At 36.1% G+C, this 17774-nt stretch overlaps 2 protein-coding genes and 1 pseudogene across 6 annotated transcripts in view; 1 reads left to right on the forward strand and 2 right to left on the reverse strand.

Moving 5' to 3' along the window:
* LOC105234087 (tyrosine kinase receptor Cad96Ca) overlaps nucleotides 1-17774 on the forward strand; it is a 252333-nt gene that overhangs the window by 125644 nt on the left and 108915 nt on the right. For all 5 annotated transcript variants that reach the window (XM_049449959.1, XM_049449957.1, XM_049449956.1 and 2 more), the window contains exons 3-5: nucleotides 13122-13375; nucleotides 13551-14372; nucleotides 14468-14738. In XM_049449959.1, coding sequence (XP_049305916.1) covers nucleotides 13122-13375; nucleotides 13551-14372; nucleotides 14468-14738 — 1347 coding nt within the window. The remainder of the gene's footprint in view (nucleotides 1-13121; nucleotides 13376-13550; nucleotides 14373-14467; nucleotides 14739-17774) is intronic.
* LOC125776665 (uncharacterized) overlaps nucleotides 1-17774 on the reverse strand; it is a 263872-nt gene that overhangs the window by 123577 nt on the left and 122521 nt on the right. The window lies entirely within an intron of this gene.
* LOC125776649 (uncharacterized) lies at nucleotides 10791-13043 on the reverse strand (annotated as a pseudogene).

Consider the following 17774-nt stretch of genomic DNA (forward strand, 5'->3'; position numbering starts at 1 on the left):
TTTTAACGTAAGTATTAGTAACTCCCAAATGGTTGTTACTACATCCGCTTTTCCAACTGGATCTATTTTTGTTTTATCCACTCGTGTTTTGGCGACACTTGTTGAGTTGCTGATTTCGTTTTTAGTGAGCTCTACTGATATTATCCGTCCATGGAGTTCGGTATGATGCAAATTCTCAATGCAACGACTGGCATCCGACGATGATGACATTGTTACATAGTCATAGCAACGTGTACTCTTTTGCGCTGAATTCTTGCCGGTAGTATCACCTTCTGCATCGGTGCATTTTTCCTTTTCATCAGGTGCCTTATCATGCAAAAGTTTTTGTTCGTCTTCACCAATAGTTACATTTATCGATTTCTCATTCGATTCGCCTGCATTTTCCTCTTCCCCCTCTGGATCATCGTTTGAAACACTTCCGTTATCAACTTCAACATCTCTTTCTGCAAGATATTTTATTTCATCTTTTGCATTCTCCTCAAAAGCCAAAGGAGACATTTTATTGTTCACATCGTTAAATGTTCCTTGCTCCTCAAAAGTAATTTCCTCTACGCGCAGCTTGTCTTCTAAAATGTATTCAATTACTTCAGTTTCGTCCTTATCTTCAAACGATTTCGTCTGGACTTCACTGTCCCACATTTCTCCAAAATGTGAGCCTGCCGGAAGAGATATGAGATTGTGAGATTCCTCAGTTTTTGAAGACTTACGAAGTTCTTCAACTGATTCTTCTTCAGCTTCATTTTCCTTTCTATTTTCCTCTATTACTTCTGCTGTTTCTTCCTCAGCAGAAGATAGATATATACAAGGTAGATAAAAGATTGGAACCTTTGTACATTTTAAATCCGAGTCAAAACGGTACAAAATTTCTGGTTCTTCTTCTATCGTATAATCTTCCAACAGCACATCACGCTGAAGAGAACTGTATGTAATTTCGGGCTCTCCTTCTTTTAATCTCGATTTACAAAGTTTGAGATTTTGGAAATACTCCGCCGTTATTTCAAAATACAAGTTTTCTACTTCAAGAAAAATGTTTGAGAAGTACATTGTGTGAAAATTGTGCATTTGAAGAAACACAATTTTCAAATGTTTAATATGATCACTTTTTATTGTAGTGATTTTGTGGAGAAGATTCATTACTTTTCTGAGGAGTTGAATTTTCCTCTTGATTATGAAGATTCCAAGATCCAAATCACATGTATCTGATTTGACTTTATTTGTCATGGTGTTAATATGCGGGAATATACACCCGTCTTACAATTATTATTTTTATTTAGTCAATATGCGGGAATATACACCCGTCTTACAATTTAATTTTGCCTGTATATATATTAATTACAGGGCTTACTTTATTTTATTTGCCTGTATTTTTTATAATATCAGGGTTTTTTTTTTAATTTGGCTAAGCCCTTTTTTAAGGCTCGATAGGACCAAAAAATGTTTGATTTGTGGTGTCAAACATTGGCCTCAAAGAAGAACTTGTCATTCCTTACCACTGGTGGGGGGAAATGGAAAGTCTTATTTCGAAGGAGAATATATTCATTCTAATTTTTATTAGGTATTTTCGATGCTTATATACAAATTTTAAAACTATCTTAAATAACTAAATATATGTGTATGTGTGTATGTCAGTATGTATTGCAGCATATTGTTTATTGCTACTTAACATGTTTTATGCTGCATGGGGTTGTTTTTAAATGTACAATTTAATATATATGTGTGTGTATGTTATCTCTTCTGTAAATTTATGATGTGTGTCCCATGCATTTTTATTATTATTCGATGCATTGCTTGTAAATGCATTATGTGTATATGTATGTATGTATGTATATTAATATATAAATAGATATTTCTATTTAGTAGAATTTCGGCTTTGCTGATAAGTAAGCATGTTCAATGATATTTGAACAGTGTGAAAACGGTGTTATAACGTCTAAAAATGTGTAAGTTTTACATAAGTTTGAAAACGGTAAATTTCATCGGTGCTGGTAGGTATAGTGTTAATATAACTATTTGTGTAAAATTGTATCTCGATACTCATTGGTGCTTGATTTTTATATTGGAAAGTGAGATGCAATTATATATTTGTATTATATGAAAAGTAGGTGCGGTTCTAATTCAGTTACGCCCATTTTCACACCTCTATAAGGGAATATCATCAGTAATGCATGTATCTTACTAAATGTGGTTGAAATTTGTCTGGTAGGTCTGGAGATATACATACGAGGTATGTTCAACAAGTATCGCGAATTTTGAATTTTCGCGGGTTACGTATATTCGAATTTCGATTTTTTTGTGGCGTTATGTTGGTACTCATGTCTCTCACTTATGTCGACAAGCTCGGCCATTTTGAATGTTCATTTAATTGCTGACAGCTGCTTTGCTTGCTCGTGTTTTGGATCGTCTTCGATTTTTACCTATCAACAAAATTGCACCACGATAACGCCCCTGCTCACACATCGTTGCTTGTGCGCGACTTTTTGGCCAAAAAAACAACACACTCATGATGCCGTAGCCACCGTATTCCCCAGATCTGGCCCCCTGTGAGTTTTTCTTGAAAGGACGACGTTACGCTTCTCTTGACGAGATAAAGACGGCATCGAAGGAGGAGCTGAAGAAGATAAAAACAAAAAAAAAATGATTTTTTGAAGTGCTTCGAAGATTGAAAAAACCGTTGGCAACAAACAAATAATATCTCATGGGGATTACTTTGAAGGAGACAAAATAGATATTCATGAATAAATAAATAATTTTTGAAAAAAACACAAAATTCGCGATACTTTTTGAACACACCTCGTACATATGATTTTACCTAAAATTTCTCGGTGACACGCGCAGCACTTTTGTTTAGTACCGGCTCCTATACTTTCAGTTAACTTTATACCGCATATAACGGGTGATTTTTTTGAGGTTAGGATTTTCATGCATTAGTATTTGACAGATCACGTGGGATTTCAGACATGGTGTCAAAGAGAAAGATGCTCAGTATGCTTTGACATTTCATCATGAATAGACTTACTAACGAGCAACGCTTGCAAATCATTGAATTTTATTACCAAAATCAGTGTTCGGTTTTTTTTTTTTTTCGGACAAATTTTGTTCAGCGATGAGGCTCATTTCTGGTTGAATGGCTACGTAAATAAGCAAAATTGCCGCATTTGGGGTGAAGAGCAACCAGAAGCCGTTCAAGAACTGCCCATGCATCCCGAAAAATGCACTGTTTGGTGTGGTTTGTACGCTGGTGGAATCATTGGACCGTATTTTTTCAAAGATGCTGTTGGACGCAACGTTACGGTGAATGGCGATCGCTATCGTTCGATGCTAACAAACTTTTTGTTGCCAAAAATGGAAGAACTGAACTTGGTTGACATGTGGTTTCAACAAGATGGCGCTACATGCCACACAGCTCGCGATTCTATGGCCATTTTGAGGGAAAACTTCGGACAACAATTCATCTCAAGAAATGGACCCGTAAGTTGGCCACCAAGATCATGCGATTTAACGCCTTTAGACTATTTTTTGTGGGGCTACGTCAAGTCTAAAGTCTACAGAAATAAGCCAGCAACTATTCCAGCTTTGGAAGACAACATTTCCGAAGAAATTCGGGCTATTCCGGCCGAAATGCTCGAAAAAGTTGCCCAAAATTGGACTTTCCGAATGGACCACCTAAGACGCAGCCGCGGTCAACATTTAAATGAAATTATCTTCAAAAAGTAAATGTCATGAACCAATCTAACGTTTCAAATAAAGAACCGATGAGATTTTGCAAATTTTATGCGTTTTTTTTAAAAAAAAAGTTATCAAGCTCTTAAAAAATCACCCTTTACATACATATGTATACATATATATGTAGGACTGTGTAAACGGACAATAAGACTGAAACGGAAATGCAACACTGTGTAGAGAACAGATGTGACAGCAGCGAACGGACTGGAATGACAACGAAACACAGACATTTGGACAGACCACGCAAGACCACCGGCGACCACGGACCATTCCGTATTAGTACATTTTATACGAGTAATATAATTATTGTTAAATAAATATTAGAATTACAAAAGAAAACGGCTATTTTTAAAATCAAATCCTACAAGTGGTGTCAGAAGTGGGATTTAAGTGCGATTTAAAGTGAAAATTTGTGATATTCTAAATGCATCCATACAAGTGGTCTGTGGTGTGCGAAAATTGCGGTATCCAAACCGCATAACGAACGAGTGGCAAAGCCTACCTGGCGAAAGGAGCGCTAGCAATAAGGCGCAGCGTCGGCGAAGACGCAGTAGCAGTAACAGCACCAGCAGTAGTAGCAGCAGCATCAGCGTCAGTAACAGCAACAGTAATGGCGGGTATATACAGTGCGTACGGTAAAGTACAGTTCATCGTTGGAGGTGACGTTACATTTCATTGGAGAAACAGCTAAGTATTTTGATATACAAATGTACAGTAGGCATATAACAAATTTTGACGAAAAATTGGGCATACCACCACGTGGTGGCAAATATTGTACAAGTAATGAATATCACTTTTTTAGTTGATTTAGGTTCAAAAACGTTCCGCGCAAAAATGGATTTCTAAAAAACGTCAAAATTTTTTTTAAATTTTTTTTAATACTTTTATTTTGAAGAAAAATTAGTTTGTGGTTGGTGGGGCACTTCCCTTAGGTCCATTAAAAGGCGTTCGGAATAATAGGAAGATTATAATTTAAATAAATATCTATTATTATGAAGAAAAACGTGTACAGCGTACAAAACTTTTTTTGTTTTTTTCAGCTGTTTTGATAAAAAAGTAATTTCGTTTTACGTGGAAACTTTTTTGCAATTTCGCAAAAAAAAAAATAATGGGGTTCATACTTTTTTATTCTCTATTCGACTATGGTATGCCGTTTTTCGTATTTGCAAAAATTGTAAAAAGTTATATGCCTAATGTACAGCTGCAGCAGGAATTTGGTATAGCATTATCATCGATTGAAGTACACCGTACTCTACATAGTCGTCGGAAGCGTCATGGGGACGATCTTCGAGAATATTTATACGTTTTAATGGAGTTGGGGAAACCGATAGAGCTAGATGACTCAAGCCTAATAAAATATTTTATCGAAGGCATACCGGACTCAAGGTCGAACAAAAGTAACCTATACCAGGCGAAAACTATACAGGATCTGCTCGATCAAGGTATACGAGAAGATTCGTTACAGCCAGTCACAACCCGTGAATGGGAACCAGGAGAAGGCATCGTCGTCAAACAAGGATTTCCAGAAAGCAGTTCCATTTAGCAGGAAATGTTTTGTCTGCGGGGATTCATCACACCTCGCTAGAAGTTGTCCACGCAATAAGACATCGTGTTACAATTGCGGTAAAGAGGGTCATCGTGCAGCTAACTGTAAGGCAGGAAGGAAAACTCCTAAATCGGAACGAAGCAGCGTCAATAATATGACGGATGAACGAGAAATCGTAAAATCGGAAAAGCGGACTGGATTGATTTTTAAGGATGTAGGTTTCAACGGAACATTCCAGGACATGCCCTCAATTCGTAGTCCTTATTTTGTTTGCCATGGTCGTCATCAAAAGGGGGGTCTCTCATCCGAGGCTGTTTGCGCTTTTTCATTGGAGGTGTTTTTTTACGTGGCGGGTCCCAAACCCAGCGCACAACCCTATGCAGGGGATGTTTCGCCTTCTCACTTTAGCTCGCCTTCAAACGGATGTTCTTACGCTACCCAGAGGATACTTGATCACAGACCGGAAGTCGTGAGCTGCTTGAGTCACACGTAAAAGAATCGTTTCTGGCCACTCCCAAGTGAATGGCAATCAGAGAACTTTCCTCACTTGCGTGAACTTCTACACATGACTCCATCCTCCATCGGTAACAGCAAACTTACAACAATAAGTAGCTTTACCACATCCATCGAGGTAGACAACATAAAGTTGGAAGTAAAATTTCACATAGTGAGAGAGCGAGACATCAAATATGCGCTCGTGATTGGTAACGACGTTCTGAGGCAAGTCGATTTATTCGCTGGAGCAGTAAGGAAAGATCGCAGTGTTGGGTCAGAGAAGCCTAAGAAGTTTGATGTGAAAGTAAACGTGGGCACAAGGGTGCATGAAGATGAGGAGCAGTATATGGAAGTCGTTAGGAAGTATCGCAAGAAAATCCATGATAGAAGGGCTTTGGAAGTAGCAGACAATGAGAGCGAGGGCGCAGTTGTGGCTAAGGAGCCGAGAGAATTCAAGATTTCAGAAGCGAGCTCGAAGTTGGTTCATGAGACTCCGGAGATGGGCACTGATGCTAGGAACAACCCAATTGATGAAGGTGATAACAGGATTGCTGAACTGAGCGGAACCCTGTGTATGGTCGCAGGAATGTGGACGAAGTCGATCTTTTACACCTCAACAAAGAGTAAGCAACTACAGTAAGAAGAATGGTAGCGAATTATAAGCCTACAAGCAATTCCAATTTGCCAGTAGAGATTAAGATCTTACTTTCAGATGACACCCCAGTATATGAAAATCGTAGACGGATGTCATACACCGATAGACAGGAAGTGGATGAACAAGTTAAGGAGTGGTTGAAGGATGGGATCATTAAACCCAGTATTTCAAAGTATGCGTCAACTGTGGTGATAGTTTCGAAGAAAGATGGAAAGATACGTTTGTGTTGGGATTATCGGCGATTAAACACAAAGATAGTTCGCGATAACTTCCCGATGCCAAATATCGACGATGTTATCGAAAAGTTGCAGGGTGCTAATGTTTTTACAACACTGGATCTTAGGAATGGATTTTTCCATGTCACAGTGGAGACTTCCTCAGGGAAGTACACCGGCTTCGTTACATACAACGGGCAATATGAATTCCAATACGTGCCTTTTGGTACATCGAATTCGCCGGCAGTTTTTTCAAGGTGTATTTCAGCAGTATTAGAGATCTTATACCAGACGATACTGTGGTGGCTTACATGGACGATTTAGTTATTCCCTCCAAGGATTACACTGAAGGCGTACACAGTTTAGAACGAGTTCTACGAAGAGCTGACGAATATGGTTTGGGGATGAAATGGGACAAATGTCAGTTTCTTATAAGTAAAATAGACTTTCTAGGCTATGTTATAGAAGACGGTTCGATAAAGCCATTTGATGCAAAAACGAAAGCGATTAGGAATTTTCCATTGCCACATGACCAGAAGGCTTTGCAGAGATTCCTGGGATTGACATCATACTTTAGAAGATTTATTGATGGATATGCTGTAATAGCCAAACCGCTTTCGGATCTACTCAGGAAAGAGGCTAAGTTCGAGTTGCGCGACAAGCAGTTGGAGGCATTCCAGAAGTTGAAGTCAGCATTGATCAGCGCACCAGTCCTAATGTTATACAATCCGAAAGCAGTGACTGAGGTACATACAGACGCTTGTATGTCCGGGTACGGAGCAGTGCTACTTCAGAAGGAAAATAGGAGAACATTCAACAAAAGGCGAAGAGTAGAGGTCGACTATAATAAAAACGAGCTAGTAGCCATCAAGCGAACGCAGTATGGAGCATGATTGAGACTTAAAGCAAAATTCTTCGGGCCATATAGAATTGTTAAGAAGATGGCACACGGAGGATATGAAGTCGAGAAGATCGGTGATCATGAAGGACCAAGACGCGCGATAACAATTGCTGAATTTATGAAGAAGTGGAACCCATAATTCGGGGCCGAATGAACAGTCAGGATAGCCGAATGTAGGACTGTGTAAACGGACAATAAGACTGAAACAGAAATGCAACACTATGGTGAGAACAAATGTGACAGCGGCGAACGGACTGGAATGACAACGAAACAGTAGGTACGAAGGCGAATTAAGGACAGACAATTGGACAGACCACGCAAGCATAGATAACTTGATCAGAATCTCTTTTCTTGCTCTCTCGCTTGTCAGCTGGCAGGGCACCCTGATCTGTTTTTTGAGCTGGCAACAAAACACAATCAGGGTAACGCCAATCAGCAGTTAGTCAAAAAGGCGGGATGCCAGAAGAGCAGCGCTATAATTACTTGACGAAATTAATGTGAAATGAAATTTCATTGAACTATGCGAACATATTTCGGCAAAATAAATGTTTATGTAAATTAACTAATGATTTTGCATTTTAGCATTTATATATGTATGCATTTTCAAAGTGTTTAATTTGTGTTTTGTATAATTTATTATATACCCAATCTAATATTTTTCAGCAGTGGCATTATTGGCAAATGTTATAAAAAATGCGAGTTTTGACAGCTCTCTCTCGAACCAAAGAGTCTCGTATCAAGTTATCTATGACGCAAGACCACCGACGACCACGGACCATTCCGCATTAGTACATTTTGTACGAGTAATATAATAATTGTTAAATAAATATTAGAATTACAAAAGAAAACGGCTATTTTTGAAATCAAATCCTACATATGTATGTATAAAAACACATACATATATATATATGTATGTATGTATATATATGGGTCAATATATGCTATGTTTTTTGTCAAAAGTGAATAAAATCTGATGAACACCATAAAACATTATACAACATGTATGTACATTAGGGTGATTCAAAAAAAAAAAAATTTTGTTTTTTTTGATTGGTACTCGGAAAAATGGGTTCCTAGACACCTCTAAGAAAGCCTCTCCAAATATGAGTTTTTAATTGTAACGGGAAGGTCCTCCGCCTAACGGTTTTCTATGTTTTCTTATTAACAGATAGAAAAGTTTATATCTCGTTTCCAACTATTTGAAAAAGTATCTTGTTAATTAGGTTTTGTAGGAAATTGAATGCTCTAAATTATGGTCTCTTATGATTTTTTCGTAAACCCAACTGTTTAAAAGATATTATTTCAAACCGAACTTTCGAAATAAGTCATTGTCTTGCTCTTACAATGATTGATGGTAAAGTTGTTAATACCGTAACTGAAACCTCAGCAATGAGTGTATGTTTCATATGTAAAGCAAAACCAAACGAAATGAATGATATAGATGGTTTATTGAGGAGAACAGTAAACGAAGGTTCCCTAAGATTTGGAATTTCTCCCTTGCATGCAAGAATTAAGTTTATGGAGTGTATTTTGCATATTGCTTACAACAAACATTTTCGCAAATGGAGAACTGACGATCGTACTAAACAACTGAAGGCAGATGAAAAAGCACGTATTCAAGCAGATTTGAAGTCATCCTTGGGAATAAATGTTGATGTAGTGAAGCAGGGACTGGGTACGACAAATGATGGCAATACCTCACGAAGATTTTTTGAGAATCCTGCTAAAACCGCCGATATTGTTGGCGTTGACGAAAACCTGATACATAGATTTAAAATAATATTAAATACAATCAATAGTCAAGCAGCAATAGATCCTCAGAAATTTGAAATTTATTGCATGGAAACTGCGAGGTTATATGTCAGCCTTTATGAATTTTACTATATGCCAATGACGGTACATAAAGTTTTAATGCATGGAAGTAAAATTGAGGAGGCTCAAGAAGCTCGCAATAAAGATTACAAGAAGTATAGGCTTAATCATTCTTGAAAATGCGACAGAATTTCAACAAATCAAGATGTAATGCACTTGCTTTTAGCTTCATCGGATCCTTTTATTAATGGTTTCAGAACAAATCCCAAAAATAAAACTTTAGAATTGGACGATGATGTTAAAAAATTACTTGCTGAATAAATAATTAATAATAGGCGTGTTTTATTTGACCATCATAAGCTAATAGCTAAACCATGGACAAATAAAACGCATTTAGCTTATTTCACATTTTCGCTTAAAAATGCATTATGTTAGCAATGCGAGAAATAACAATCAGCTGATATTCAATTTATTGCAACGAAATGTTTGACATGGAGAAAAGGTAAATTTGAGACGCTCCTATTCCTAAAATGCTACAACGAAAGGAAGGATGAGTTCCTGCATGCGCGAAAGAAAAAGTTCGCATATGAAAACGTCATGGAGGACATGATATATCAAGGACTTACAGTAAGAATATTTTAAAGTAATTTTGTAAAAATTTATTACATTTGTTTCCACAGGATTCAGCAATTAATGGGGCTGCCCTTGTTTCAAAAACGCTTTTGAATGCCTACAAAGCAGCGAAAGACAACGAAAAACAGACTGGCACTTCTCCGTGCACAGTACCATATATGCGCGAGATGGACGAAATTTTTGGCGAAAGTTGCTTGGTGTCCAACAACCACACCTTAAACATTGGGACAGATCCTCAAGAGGCATTGGTTGAGTCTAGTGGTTAGTTAAAATTTAATGTTCATTATGTATTGCTTATATTGCATTCGCTTTTTTATATTTTTAAACAGGTAAGGATTCAACCGATTTTCAAACAATCCTCGACGATATGCCAAGTACTTCGAGGCAGAGCCGGTCTGCACTAAGTCGTAGCATATGCAGACCAAATGCTGTGAATTCACAGGAGCCGAACGCAGCAAATTCTGTTCCAAATCGGCGTTACATGAAAAGCGCTAAAGTACTATATTTTGAAAAAAAAAAATTGAACAAAAAAGGAAAAGTGCTGAAGTGCAGGCGAAGTTTTACGCAAATATCGAAAAACGAATGCAGGATGTGGCCGAAAATATAAAAAAATTCTAATAGAAATTGAACAAAAAAAAAATGAAAATAGAAGAAGAAAAATTAAAAATTTTAAAGCAGTATTTTATGAATAAAAATTAGAAAATCTACTTGATTTCATAACGAATATACATTGTTTTATTTAACGGAAATATATAATCAAGCTTATCATAAAATAAACATTTTTTACATTCAAATCTTGAACAAATGCATACGTATACGTGGTTATATAAAACAAATATGTCGTAAAATTATAAACAATTTTATTGTTTGAGATTGAAAATGGAAAATGTTGCTCTAAAAGTGTATTTTAAAAATTAAAAAAATTAAAATTTATTAATTTCTTCGTGTTAAAATTGTAAACAACTGATTCCGGCGATCTCCACTTGCTTCTCTCGCCAGCTCATTGGCAGTTTCTGGCTCCGGTTCGGCACTTTCAATTTGATAGTCAATAATTGTATCGTCGTTAGTAATAATACATATATTGTGCATAATGCATGCACTTGCAACTGAATTCGAAATTGCACATAAATTTCTGTGCTCCGTAAATTTAAGAAGCCTTCGGAAACGTCCTTTCAGTGCTCCAAATGCATTTTCAACAACTATTCTTGCTGATGAATGTGTTTTGTTAAAGCTGATTTGATTAGGCGTTAACGAACCATAATTTTTAAATACCGGTATGAGGTAATTTCTGCAAGGGTATGCCGAGTCCCCGAGAATAAAAGTAGAATTGGGAAATAAACTTTCCATATTACTTTCCGCTTTTCTATAAAATGCTGACCTTTTTAGCACTCTAGAGTCATGATATGATCCGGGTTCACCACAATAAATATCAATAAATTTTTTATCAGCATCGACAATGGCCTGTAGAACAACACTATAATTACGTTTTCGATCAAAATATATATGTTTGTCTTTTATTGGTGCATTAATTGTTATATGGGTACAATCAATAGCACCAATAACACCTGGTATTTGTTTCCTTTGTAAAAACTTGCGAGTTGTTTCTTCCAACGCATCTCCAATTGGCCACTTAACAAACTCATGACCTATTGAGATAACCCACGCTACAACCCGACAAACAATCGCCCATGCTGTGGACTTCGTTACACCAAACAATACGGCTAGTTGTCTGTAGGTAATTGTGTTACTTAAATACCATACGTACATGTACATTGTACATCATTGTTTTAACAGGAATCTTGGTTTTTCCGGCCTTCGTAGCATAACGGGTTTGTTCACTTTCTTCATATCTTCCTGCAAAAAATACTTATAGAGAAAAGTATCGTAACAAAAACAAAGCATACCTATTAAGTAATCTAAAGTGGTGCGGCTCAAACGAAAGTGAGATTTGAAATCCTCATCTTCAAAACTATCAATGGTGTCCACAAAATTAGAGCATTTTGGATGCTCTATCTGCTCTTGTTCTGAATCCTCCGATGACGAACTTGATTCAGCAGCTAAGCCAGCAAGGATGGTCAATATTTCGTTATACTCTTCAACATTTGAATTTGTGTACATAGTACCAAGCAACTAGAAAACACACAAATTTAATTTTCTCTTAATTTTAATTTAAAACCCTTACTTACCACATCTTTTATAAAATTTTCCATTTCGTGCACTTCTATACGTTTCATTTATATATTTCCATTTGTTTACATTTTTGTCTGTCAAAATGGGGGTTGTCGCTATTGCCAACTACTTTTTTTGGGAAAAATCATAGCTATTGTGAATGAAAAAAGCATTTTAACTGGCAATGCCTCTAGCCCAATACACAAGCTATGAAAGCTTATGACAAGCCAACAAAATTATGTTGTCTAAGTCTTCCATACAAAATAAGCTAATAGCTTAATTTGCTGGTCAAATAAAACACGCCTAATATATGCTCATTTTTGAATATTTATTGGTTATGTTATGTGGAAGGTGGACGTAGTTGTGGGCGGACTTGTTTCATTTTTAGAGAAATAATAAATTTTATTGATTCAAATCCGTTTGACAATTTTTAACAGTCTAGCTGTGATAACAGCGAAAATATTGCAACTTTTGTGATTATATTATATGGGAGATGGGCGTAATTGTGGGCGGATTTGCTTTATTTTTTCCGGACAAGCTTATATTTACAAAATATTACACTGTAGAAAATTTTGTTACTGTAGGATGATTTTTGATTTTTGTGTTATATGGGAGGTGGGCGTGGTTGTGGGCGCATTTTAACAATTTTTTTTTTTTTCATCTAATTTGGCAATATGAGAGATGTGTGCCAAATTTCAAAGCCCTACCTCGATTCCTTCTATTTTTTGCCGCGACTTGTATGAAGCGGCACCACTGTGCGCCGTCCTCAACGTGTTAATTAATGTTATGACCCATAATATAGTTTGAAACTGATCGAATAGTTCCTGAGCTGTATCATGTAGGATGTGAAATTGAATGCTTTTGACATTTTTAATTAGTGAGTTATCGCATGTTACGAATAGTAATAACTACAACATACTTAACATTAGTAAAGATTTACATTTTAATTTTTATTTTAATATATTTGTATAGCAAGCACTTCATTGCTAAATACACCCCCAATACTCTATGTGCCTGAGAGGAACTGGAGAATACCGGAAACCGAACCTGTTGGCCAAATTATTACTAGAATCCGTGCTGAAGATCCAGAAAACGATGACCTGGTTTTTGGCCTTGAACCTCATTTTTTATCTAATTTCGACAATAATAATGATAAGGAAAATTTACCTTTTCGTATAGATTCAGTCAGAGGAATAGTTTACTTGAACGAAAGTTTGATTGGGAGAGTAAGTTATTATACAGAGTATAAGTGATATATTTTTTCTTTTTCATGTATAGTAATTCATGTTTTTTGTAATAACTTTCGTAATGCACAAATTTTACATTTCTTATAAAAATTACTCTTTACAATATTGCAACTAATAAACTCAGTGAAACGCTTAACACATCTTTGTTTTTCAGGGTGGCGAAAACTTTTTTCTTTATATCACTGTAACAGATGGAGACTTAACTGCTAAGAATGAAGTATTTGTTAACATCCTCGCTAAGGAGAACGATACCTCGCCTAATTTTCGCGCGCCGCCCTCAGTTACGAATGTTGTACAAAATATTTCTCAAATCCTACCACCTTTTGACACCTTACCAGGAGTACAGTCAGTACGAAATAAATATTCGAAAGAACGTCCAACCAATCACTTACCTTTAAATTTCGATTCCGATCAAGGTTTATTTGAATTGAATCATAAGCATAAATTTTTACCCCCGCTTAATAACAATAACAATGAACAAACACGACCAACAGGTCGTTTGAAATTGACGCCAATAAACCATAGCAATGATGAGCACTTTGTCAACGGAGAGACTACTATACAACATGAATACAAAAACAATCAAAACGACTCAATTTTACATTTTAATAAAAATCAATCTGCGATTACTGTCAATAATGATTCCATAAAAATATTAGATGATAAGATCTCATACGATGAAAGTTTGAGTACTAATTATTCGACAAAAACAATTGTGCTTCCAATTATATTTACTTCTTCAAGCATATTATTGGTAGCTATTGTCATTTTTGGTTTTTTATATCGAAAACATTTGTGCAAAAAATTAAAAAAAAAATCTAAAGAGGAAATGTTTAAGAAATCTAATCAAGACAATCTAAGTAACAATTTAGCTGACAATAGCAGAAATTCAATGGTAATGCAACATTGGAATGGCCCTACTGCCCACAACAATCGCTACGTACCATGGGAGAGAGATCCTCAACAGAATGGATTGGTAAGAATATTTAATAGTATTTTACATACATACATACTTGTACAAAATGCTCCTACCAATGATAACACTATACTTTTGTATACACAAAAAAATAGGTAACATCACAACTGTCGTCAAATGCCACCAACGGATCTATACACGATGGCGATACTAATGTGACAAATAGCATTAGTGGATTACAAAGTATTACTGATAACGTTATTGGTTATTCGATAAATGCCTGCCAAAATACAATTGATAACTCAACCTTTAATATGAATGGCAAATGTTGTTGGGAGTTCCCGAGGCATCGACTTAAATTCTTCAATATTTTGGGTGAAGGTGCATTTGGTCAAGTTTGGCGTTGTGAAGCCAACGACATTGACGGTAAATGCACAAACTAAATATTCTGATTTTGAAAGTAGATTCGTTAATTTTGAAGTTATACATAAATGGTGTGACAATAAGCCAAAATGTGGTAACGTACATATAGTTTAATTGGCTTTTCGTTAAGAGTCAGACCTTTCATCGCGAAAAACTATCCATATTGCAAGAGCATAGTGTTCAAGGTGTACGGTCGTGTTTTTAATTTGCTCTGTGAATCCTGTGTTTAGAAAAAGCAAACAAGAAAAAATTAAAAAACAAAAAATTATGAACTAGAAAACAAACAGTGCAAACAAATTGTTATTATTAAACTTATACAAATTGTGCACGAAACAAAAAATAAAAACGAGAGAGGAAAAAACAAAAATGAGTGTTGATCAGCCTCACTAGCAAGGCCGTAGGTATTCTTTAAATGCCTACTTTAGCTTTGTCGAGCCAACAACAGCAACTCCTGGCCAAAGCAAAACTAACGGCGATGACTCATCATCACAGAGATCAGAAGCAACCAGTATGCGGGTACTAGCAAGCACCCGGACAGCGAAGGAAAACAAAATGCAAGGTGAGAATGTACCAAGCAAAAAAGGGCCGTCTGTTCAGACTGGTATTGATCGCTATATTAACGTAAAAAGGAAATTAAGTCCAGTTAAATCAGCGGTCAATACAAAAAAATTTCAACCAAGCACGCCAAATGGGCAAAAGAGAGAAATCCTAAATGGCAACAGCGCAGCAGTAATACGCTTGTTGCGAAATTCAGTGAAATTGTAGGTACTAACAATTTTCATATAGTCCTACACTGAAAAATGTTTTATAGAAATCTTGAAATTTTTGTCAAATAGAAACAAGAATTATTATTCGTATCAAGTGACGAGCTCTAAGGGCCTAGTTGTTGTAATTAAGGGTATAGAGTTCGCCGTAGACTCTAGTGAAGTCAAAGAAGCATTGAAAGAATGCGGTATTGGTATTAAAAATGTTGTAAATATATTTAATAGAAACAAAGTACTCCAGCCAATGTTCAAAATATAATTGATGCCAAATTCTAACCAACATAGGAAAAATGAAATACACCCGATTTACAATTTAAAATATCTGCTCCATCGCAGAATCTGCGTTGAGGAACCACATAAGAGAAATGGTCCTGTTCAAGGTACAAACTGCCAAGAGTATGGACACACGAAATCATATTGCACTCTATGCAGTGTCTTTGTGGTGTCTGGTGATCTACATCCTACTTCAAAATCTAATCTTAAAAAAGAAGATTTAAATAAAAAATGCAGCAATTGTGGAGGAAATCGCACTGCTAACTACAGGGGTTGCCCTGTACATAAAGATTTGAAATCGAAGTTATCACAGGGCATTCAAGCACGTCGTAACAAAATGTTGAATATTCCTCCTAATGAAAACATTGAAATCTCCGTCCATTTTTCAAAACCAGTAAATCCTAAAGACAATACTACACAAGGGAGCTATGCAAACGTGGTGAAAGGCAATACTAACCAAATGGAAGCGTTGAAACTATGATTTTCAACCCTACCCAATGTATGAAACAATTTATGGCTTCAATCCAAAATATGATTCAAATCACAAAACCAAATGTTGCAAACTTTTTTTAGTAAAAAATGTGTGTTGAACCAAAAAAAATTGTGTGGATTTAGACTCTATGTTGCAAACCACCCAGATGGAAAGGCACATGGAGGAACAGCAGTGTTGGTTAGAAAACGGTTAAATCACCACGCATTAGAATCTTATGCTACAGCGCAATTAAAAGCTACAACAATAACTATAAAAACTTAAACCTGACGGCCGAATACTGGTTACCTCATTTTAAAATTACAGATAGCGAATGTAAAGACTTTTTTGGAACACTAGGTCAAAGATTTCTAGCAGGTAGAGCATACCATACCAGATTTAATTGATTTTGCTGTAATCAAAAATATAGACAAATCGCACAAAACAGCTGATACATGTACTGATCTATCTTCTGATCACTCTCCGGTACAAATAAAATTATGTGAACAACCCATATTCGTTAATCCAAAAGTGGGTCTAACTTCTTATAAAACAAATTGGCTAAAATATAGAAAACACGTCAGTAGCCACATTAATATTGAGTACAAAATAAATACAGGAAGAGATATTGACGAAAGTATAAGAGAAGTCAATGATATAATAACCAGCGCAGCTGTCTTAGCAACACCAAACAAAAGCTATAAGCCGCTTGGTTTCAGAAAAATCTCTAATAGTGATATAGAAGATCTGGTAAACGAAAAAAGGCGTGCAAGACGTGAATGACAAATAAATCGTTCCCCTTCCACTTAGCTTCAATTAAAATCTGCTGTACGTAAATAAAAAAAGCGCTTAAACGTGAGGAAGATTTGTACACCGAAATGTATATGAAGAAGCTGTGTCCAAATTCAAACCAGCAAAATTCCCTTTGGAAAGCCCAAAAGTCCATGAAGTCATCAACTGACTCCAACATGCCTATACGAGACTTGGGTGGAAATTGGGCTCGAAGTGCCGATGAAAAGGCTAATTGTTTTGCAAATCACCTAGAAAAGATATTTAAACCTAATTTGTCAAAGAACAACTTTAAGTTTTCAATTTTACCCAAAACAGCTAAGAGGCGCTCGAGTGATTTAAGACTTCACTTTCTGAAATTATTGGAATCATCAAAGAACTTAATCCAAAAAAGACGCCGGGACATGATAATACTTTCCCAAAAATCCTAATTGAGTTTCCAATTATTGCTGCAGAGATGCAAGTAAAATAACATGAATGAAGATTATAGCTGCAAATTTAAATTGGCTTTTAAATAAAAACTCTAAAATTAGCCTAGACAACAGAGTGATTTTATATAATGCGGACTTGAAGCCGATTTGGATCTATAGGATTCAACTCTGGGGTATGACCTGTGCAACTAATATTGATATAATATAAAGGTTCTAATAGAAAATGCTTCGAACAATTACGTGTTCACCAAGGTACATGCCTAACGAAAATATCCATAAAAACCATGGTAAAGAAAGAAGTAGAAGATAGCAA

The sequence above is a fragment of the Bactrocera dorsalis genome, chromosome 2 (genome assembly GCF_023373825.1).
Source record: "Bactrocera dorsalis isolate Fly_Bdor chromosome 2, ASM2337382v1, whole genome shotgun sequence".
Lineage (NCBI taxonomy): Eukaryota > Metazoa > Arthropoda > Insecta > Diptera > Tephritidae > Bactrocera > Bactrocera dorsalis.